This window comes from Gadus macrocephalus, chromosome 1 (assembly GCF_031168955.1).
Source record: "Gadus macrocephalus chromosome 1, ASM3116895v1".
NCBI classification, from domain to species: domain Eukaryota; kingdom Metazoa; phylum Chordata; class Actinopteri; order Gadiformes; family Gadidae; genus Gadus; species Gadus macrocephalus.
The window spans coordinates 12299461-12307746 of record NC_082382.1 but is presented as its reverse complement, the minus strand read 5'-3'; the positions used below and the strand labels follow the sequence as shown (position 1 = coordinate 12307746).

Below are 8286 nucleotides of genomic sequence, written 5' to 3'. Positions count from 1 at the left end.
ATTCCACAATATCTATTCATCGCACACAAATGAATGATTGCAATTGTTGTGTTAATTCGTAATACTCCGGATTTGTTTAACCGTTCTAACCCCCATTTCTGAAAGGATGCCTAATTATAGTGAATTCTCAAACTATGTATCTTGACAATACAAAAACGTTAATTGGAAGTACATGTACTGTGGTCAGCCTACAGCCAGTCGAAATTCATCCTCATGATTAGAGTGAAGATGGCCGTACCCACGTTTTCCCTTCAGCTGTCCAGATTTGTTGAGGTGAAAACATCGATAGTATGACATCATTGTTATGGCTCACAGTGCCCTGACATTCCCAGCCCTGGCACAAAGACATGCCTGTGCCTCACTCAGCAGTTGTAACTTTATAAACAACATGTGGCCTTAAATGGATGGCATACCAGACACCGTGGTAGCTCCTAACATTTACTCCTTTGTGTTGTGTCTGGCTACATCCAAAAATCCTAAACAAACTTCTTTTCCACCCCTGAAAGAGCACAGATGACTGTTCATCACCGGGTGGTGAATTTGGCCCCAAAACGAGAGGCTTCTGGTATTAACAGATGGCCGTCTGACTCGGCCCCTTTGATTCCATGTGGCCCCACTTTGCACATGATCCAATATTCTTTGGGTGCCAAAACTCAAAAGTTCTCTTGCTTCCTGGAAAACATACCACAGGACTGCTGAATTATTTTGCTAGTAGAGGAAGCGTGTGCTGTCTGTGTATGTGTCTGACACCTCCTTGGGTCAGTGTGTATCTACTGGAGCCATTTATATTCACCTGCCATCTTGTCACAGGCCTCATCCATCAGCCCTGGTTGTTTCAGACCTCAGGACAATGTGTGTCCTGAGCAGGGGCGCTGTGAGGGTCTCAAGGAACCAGATCCCACCGGGCCCGGGGACAAAGCCCATGGTGTGATTGGTGGGACCTGGTGGACCAGCACAGGCCCTGGGAGTTATGGTAGGAGGACAAAGGTTTGTCCGTTGGGGTTTACTCCTAACCAGCTTCTCAATCAACGATGGAATCTGAACACCGTCAAGAGAGAAGCAGAACTTACGAATGCACTTTTATTTTCACTCATGCTTATTTATTAACTTTTCCTGCTTGGCCATTGTGGACATAAGCATGAGATGACTCTGTTGTCCCCGCTGCAGAATGATAAATATGATTTCCATTTGATTTCCCCCCCCAACAGGTGTGCAACAAGAATTATTTGTTTTCCATGACACACACACACACACACACACACACACACACACACACACACACACACACACACACACACACACACACACACACACACACACACACACACACACACACACACACACACACACACACACACACACACACAAACGTGTTATATTTGGATGGATATTCAGCAAAAATGCTTAGTTTTTTTAACTATACTGACATTTTTTATATTTAATTGTACTAGTTTTGACAGTTGAAGACATTCACCCAAGAATCCCACATGAATACTAAACCTTGTAATAAACATCCGATACATATTTTAGTGGGAAGTGGTTCTTCCTTTGTGCCCGTACTGAATTTCATATTTAATCTTTTGTTTAAAGGTGTTCAAACATTTAGGGTCTCCTTAGGAAACAACCCTGGAAGACGACTCTTAGTGCTCCCACTACCTCAGTCATCGGCAACATTAAAAACGTACGGGGTCCTTTTAAGGGAAATCCTAAAGTTTAATTTAACAAGAAAACCTTGGTAATTCTTATACTTATGAGGACAAAGTGGGCCGTAGCTCCCAGATGACGTGAACGCCCATTGTGTGTGGGCGTACAGAGGCTTGCCTTGCTGGTATGTGGCCAGCCAGGTTCAGTCTTGCTGTCTAGCCCCTTTACTCATTACACTTCTATTATCAGGACTGCAAAGGGTTGCTAAGCAAGTCCCTTCCTGCATTGCTGCCTGCTAGGCTGGTAAAGAGATATACCTTTCCATTGGTCGACGTTCCATCTCTCATGACAGCCACCCATCTCTCTTCAACCTCAGCCGTCTCCATTTACTTAAATGGTATTTAAACCCTTAAGTATTTTACCCCTAAGGGGAAAAATAGCTTTTCAACCACAAAGTGCCACACATTACTGCTTTATTTTTTCTATGTCTGCTTTTCTTCCTACACCTGTAGCAAACTTTGCTTTTAATAGAATATGAAAAGGAATAAAACTTCCTTTCTCACCTATCAATTGATAAATACACACACATAAATAAACCCAGTGACACAAGGAAGGAACAATGCCAATTCATCCTGAGGCCTTAAAAGTCTCATAGTAAACCACAGAGCAGATTAAATAACAGAGCCAACGTCTCGGGACTGGAGTGACAGTTCAACAGGCAAATATGTATGAAATGCCTTCAACAGGAAGGTCTCACCCTGTTGAAAGCATTTCATCTTAGATTATTATTCTATTATTCTATCAAAATTTTCACTCCATTCACCATGAACTCGTCGTGACGGGTTGTCAAGGCATTATGTGTTTATTTTATATAAGGAGACCTGTATTACGCTCAGAGGAAATGTAAAAGCTCTTAGTGGAGCAGATATAAAAGTGGTGACAGCCGGGAGTATCACAGCAAGGCCCTCTATCTGACACCTTCCCTTTGACTAATGTCAGCCCAGATGTAAAGATACCACAGAGTTGTCATTTCCTCTTTTCAAACAGAGCACAGCAGGATGTGGATTCTGCAGGCAAAACAGGATATTGCGTTTTTCTTGGTAGAATAAATGCGATAGCTGTAGCCTCTGTGGCGGACGTTAAGCGTCTAATCTTAATCACTGCTTTGTGGAATCCGGGAGTGACATCAATGTGTTATTACTGTCTGCTCTTGGGGGGCCTGGAGCACGCAGGGTCTGTGTGTCTGTGGCACAAGGGCACATTATGTGTGTCCACGCCCTCTTCCTTCTGGGCACGGTTTGACGGACGGCTCGTGGGTGTGTCCGCACTGCGATCTTGCCCTACCACATGGCTGTCTACTGACACTATGTGTGTGTGTGTATGTGTGCGTTGCATATGTGGTGTGAGGGATTGTGTGTGTGTGCGTGCATGTGGTTTGAGTGATTGTGTGTGTGAGTAATGGTTTGTACGTGCATGTATGTGAATTGAGTGGGTGAGTGTGTTTGTGTGTACGCGGATGTAGTGTAGGTGATTGTTGTACACGCATGTGGTGTGATTGATTTATGTATTTGTGTACACATATCTGGTGTGAGTGATTGTACGTATTTGTGTACACATATGTGGTGTGAGTGATTGTGAGTATGTATGTTTGAGTGATTATGTGTGTGCGTGTGTGTGTCTATGTGTGTGCGTGTGTGTGTCTATGTGTGTACACATATGAGGTGTGAATGATTGTGTGGGTGTGTTCATGTTGCATCTTCTTAGGTACGGTCTACCTTCACATTGGACACAAATGGAAGACGCATCATATTCAAGTAAAAATATACAATATATTTGCTGTAAAAATTGTACACAATGTCTTGGACATTGATCTTTACATTTACTATACATAATGTTCTGGGGGGTCATTTTCATTTCCTTCAATGATTTTTCTGAAATTGTCTCCCCCCTCCCGTTGTAATCATATTTTATATACATCTTTACAAACAAACATACTGAACTAAAACAGCCCTGTGAATGCGGCTTAAGAGCTGGGATGAGATACAGACACCTTGTGTTTATTTTTTAAATCCCTGAAAATGTCTCTGCGAGGTAAGAACACATTAGCAGGACTCATTTCCTTCCCTCTCTCTCTCTCTCTCTCTCTCTCTCTCATACAACAACACCCACTCAGATACTCACCGCCACTTAGAAAAGATGACCGAGAACGGCTAATTATACGCCATGTTCCTCTTTACCATACTGCAAATATGCCAATAGCTGTAGTCTGAAAACTGCAAAAATAAAACAAAAGTATAGCCTTCATGTTCACTCACTTTACACAATCCTATTTACTATACCTTAAATACTTGGTAAATTACCTTGAATCAACTTTCATGTTAAGGTGAAGGCCACAGGAACAACAGGTAATATGAGCTAAAGGAACCTAAAACAGTGAATTCTTGATTTAGAACAAAAACATGCATTATAACAATGCTGTTACGGAGATATAAAATAACTGAAGCTTTGCTCAACAATATTTCCCCTTGGATGTTTTTTTGCAGAGGGCCGCTGTAGAATGAGGTGTCGGAAATTGAGCCAAATTATGATATATAACACAGAAAACAAAAGGATTTCTACAATCAAAAACCCTCCATCCTGATCTTCTCTGGATCTGTCGATCAGGCGATAACCCTGAGCGATCCAGATCAATAAAGGTCATCGAGTTTACAGCTGGTCATGAGCACAGAACAGTCGTTCCTCACGTCGACGGAGTTAACAGAGCAGTCATGAAATGTCCAGCGTTTACGACACACCCACTTCCTGCTGTAAATACCGCACACGACTACACATGCACCCCACACCACATACACACACACACACACACACACACACACACACACACACACACACACACACACACACACACACACACACACACACACACACACACACACACACACACACACACACATCCTTATGTCACGAGTCCTTAAGGCATCGGAGAATAGAGCTGACGTTAGCACGGTCAATGCTGATCAGGAACGGCGTAGCTTTGAGCTACCGTCAGTGTAGCCTCCGCAACAGGGAGTCTATGCTACGCTGGGCTCCTCCGAAACCCCCCAAAAACGGCCGACCACAAACAGGGAGCCACTGCTCCCTCATTAGGACTCGAGCGTGTCCAACTGGAAGACGTTGTGATTGGTGGGCGTGGTGAAGAAGAGCTGCTCCTCCGAGCTGCCCGAGCAGTTGTCGCAGGGGCTGTGCAGGCGCTCCAGCGTCCGCTCAAAGTCCAGCAGCTGGCCCATGAAGTTAAAGTTTGGAGAGATGTTGGACTTCTTGCGCTTGACGAAGTCGTAGGCGTCGTTGAGCGACAGGTTGAGCCGCTGCATCAGGTAGGCCACCGTGACGGTAACCGAACGGCTGATACCCGCCAGGCAGTGGACCAGGATGCCGCACTGCTTCGACCGGGCCTCGTCTGGGAAGGGGGGGGGGTTTGGGATGGATCAGTTAGTACAGTCAGCCTGGAGCTCCATTAAAGATTGTGGTACACCTGGGGTGATAATAGTCAAGCTCTTTTCTATGGTTCAGTCGAATGAGAAGATAAGGTGAGATGAGATTTATCGGATCTGTACTTTAATCATCCGGATAGGGTGGATACATACAATTTGGGGCATACAAGTGAATACATGCTTTTTAAGTCAACCCACTCATTCTACACTTGGGTCGTTTCAAATGTCCCCAACCCAAGAGCATCCAGGATAGTAGCTTCTTCTATATGTTTTGTTCACTGCCGTGAATGGACAGACGTCTCCAGACATGTGCTAACTAGCTAACGCATGGGCAGCCAGCCAAACTCCAGGATGTGCAGTCTTAACTCATGACCTACACCAGCGATCAAACAATAAGCCCTGAGGTTTAGCTGCTGTTTCCTCCTTTTTTTTCTTTTCTTTTTTACCGCCACTGAGCACAGTAAAAAGATTATAAAAAAACGAGTTCAGGGCCCAGCCTCCCCCACCGACCGAATCAACCACACAAAAAGCTTGTTTGGTTTCAGGCGGTGGCTTTCATGGCTGAAACAGGAAATGAAAGATGTGAGAATTCTTTTCTTTTTCTTACAAAGAGTAGTATCTGAAGTAGCATGGGGACCGAACAAAACAGAGTAATTATCTTAACACAATGGTTATAACTCATGTCGTGAGGAAGTGACTGGTCATCAACCAACACTCGTCCTCATTCAAATAAGCTGCTCATACCGAAAGTGAGATAAAAATGGGTGAGACGTCATGTCAGCATCTAACAATTCTGAAAATCGTACATATTAATGCCTGGTGATTTGAATAACCAGTTCAATGCAAATACTTTGGTACACATGCAAATACTGATATGAATATATATATATATGTATATATATATATATAATAATAATAATAATAATACATTTCATTTAGAGGCGCCTTTCAAGACACCCAAGGTCATATATATATATATATATATATATATATACACACACATATACACATATACATACATATATTGACATTTACTTGTTAAAAATACAAAATATCAAGTAGACTTATGTTGTCCATCCCAGATACTCACCAATAAAGGAGATGGCTTCTGGGAAGAACTGGGCCAGGTTCTGGCTCCAGTGGTCTGAGATGGGGATCTGCTTGTACCTAAAGTGGCCCTCGTGTTCGAACATGTTGGGCAGGTTGGGTGTGACGTTCAGAATGTACTTGATGTTGTGCTGGCCCAGCACGTCCAGATTGGTGGAGTCTTTGGCACAGCCCAGGTAAAGGTAGGGAAGGATCTGGACCGGGAAGGCGGGCTGGTTTCCCGGGATGGGACTCTCCTCAGATTCCGTTGCGCTGCTGGGTTCACGGTCCGACTCTCCGTCGGAGCAGTCGGAGCTGATGCGGAGGTTTCCAAAGCCCAGGACGGACAGTGGTGGGGAGGAGCTGGGACAGGAGCTGTCCAGGAGGGTCTCACAGTGTTCTGGGTACTCTGTCTGGAACCTCACAAACCCCCCTGAAGAGGCAGAAAATTAAAAAGAATACTTTAAAAAAGACTAGAATTAAAAAATAAATCACAGCTTGTATGCTTTTTTTTAATCCAAGTGTAAATATAGAACTGTCTTGGCGGGTTTCTTCAATCAAAATACGAGCCTTTAAGAGTTGGCTCCAGTCTATCCCAGCAGACCATTCATGAAATGCATGCCTGTTACTACTAGAGCAAAACATGGCGCAGCCATTTTGGAATTTTAATTGGGAATCTCGGCGACACAGAAACATTGTGAAAGTTTCCACCATGCCAGTGTCGTGGGTGTTACGATGTTTAAAACAACCCCTGCCACACGCAAACGGAAACATTACATTTGATTAACGTCCAAACATATTTCGAACGTGAACAGAAAATAAATAAATAAAACTCTTTCGTTATAAGAGTCTGACAACCGAGCTGTCTAAAAGAAGTGAACGTATTACAACAGCATAACACCGTAAGTACCGTGCAGGTAATACGCCTGGCAGCCGTCCTCCCACAGCTTCTGCAGGAGCAGACCCAGAACAGACCCGGGAGAAGTTCCGTTCTCCTCCTCCCGCCACTCTCGGGTGCTCTCATCGTACAGAATCACGGTGTCCGTCTTGCACCTCCTCACGAATTTATCCTTGTCCTCGGGGTTTGAGATGATAGTCCGAACGGGTATGTTTCCCTTCTTAAACCTTCTGAGCATGAGTCCCGGGACGGCCAGGTTGATGGCGGACTCTATGTGTGAGGACTCGTACAGCTCGTGTGCTCGACAGTCCAGCAGGAGCAGCGAACTCCCTCCGGACTCCAACTCCGCTCGCAGCCATTCCACGGTCTTACTACTTTGCGTCGCATTATAAGACATATCGACGTTAATATCATGTTATTCTCAACGGCGAATACTCGAACATGGTTGGACTACATGGTTAAGTATTCCGCGAAAGCAAAACTTGCGTGCGAGGCATCGGCGTCGAGGCGTCCGTGTCGACGGTTCATCGCTGTTGCTTCTGTTGGAAGCGAAGGAGAGAAGGAAAAAAAATCCTTTCGGATTCTCATCAGGACTTGCATACAGGCGACTCACCAGTCCCTTTCAAACTTCCATTCATAAAAAGAACACACGTATGCGTGTGGATATGCGGTGACGATGCCACGCAACAATCTCATTCACGACAACAGCCCCGGGTTGGAGGACACAGATGAAGAAGTCTTGCGTTACACGTTCTTCATTTCTCATTCCGATGCACGAGTTTTTTTTGGAGTTGACATTCGAGCAACTCAAGAGGAGGGAGGAGTTTGTTTCTTATGATTTAAAGCCGTAGTATATCATTGCTTAGTGCCATTTCTCGACTGACTCAGGCCGACTCTAATGTACTTCTTGATTAAAATATCAAGTTTATGCTTATGCAACACATGTGGAATGATAAAAAAAACGATAAGACTATCCCCTTATTGATGCTTATTGTCTATGTTGTCCTCCAATTTGTAGGCCGAACAATACAATTTTATCTTGTTAATAATTTCTGATCGTTTGATTAATGGGATGTTTTAATGAAGTAGCCACGTGCACCATCCACTACCGCTGTTTGCCCGGTGGTGCTGAAACTCGTGTGTGCTCTTTTTCATTCATTAGGTAAT

At 44.2% G+C, this 8286-nt stretch overlaps 1 protein-coding gene across 1 annotated transcript; it reads right to left on the bottom strand.

The window, feature by feature from the left end:
* Positions 1–3453: 3453 nt before the first annotated feature.
* On the bottom strand, positions 3454–7928 carry LOC132448972 (dual specificity protein phosphatase 7-like). Its single transcript, XM_060040574.1, has 3 exons — positions 7132–7928; positions 6226–6654; positions 3454–5101 (listed from the first exon to the last, which is right to left on the bottom strand). The coding sequence occupies exons 1-3, from the start codon at positions 7514–7516 to the stop codon at positions 4788–4790; spliced, it is 1128 nt and encodes a 375-aa protein (XP_059896557.1). The 5' UTR covers positions 7517–7928; the 3' UTR covers positions 3454–4787.
* Positions 7929–8286: the final 358 nt, after the last annotated feature.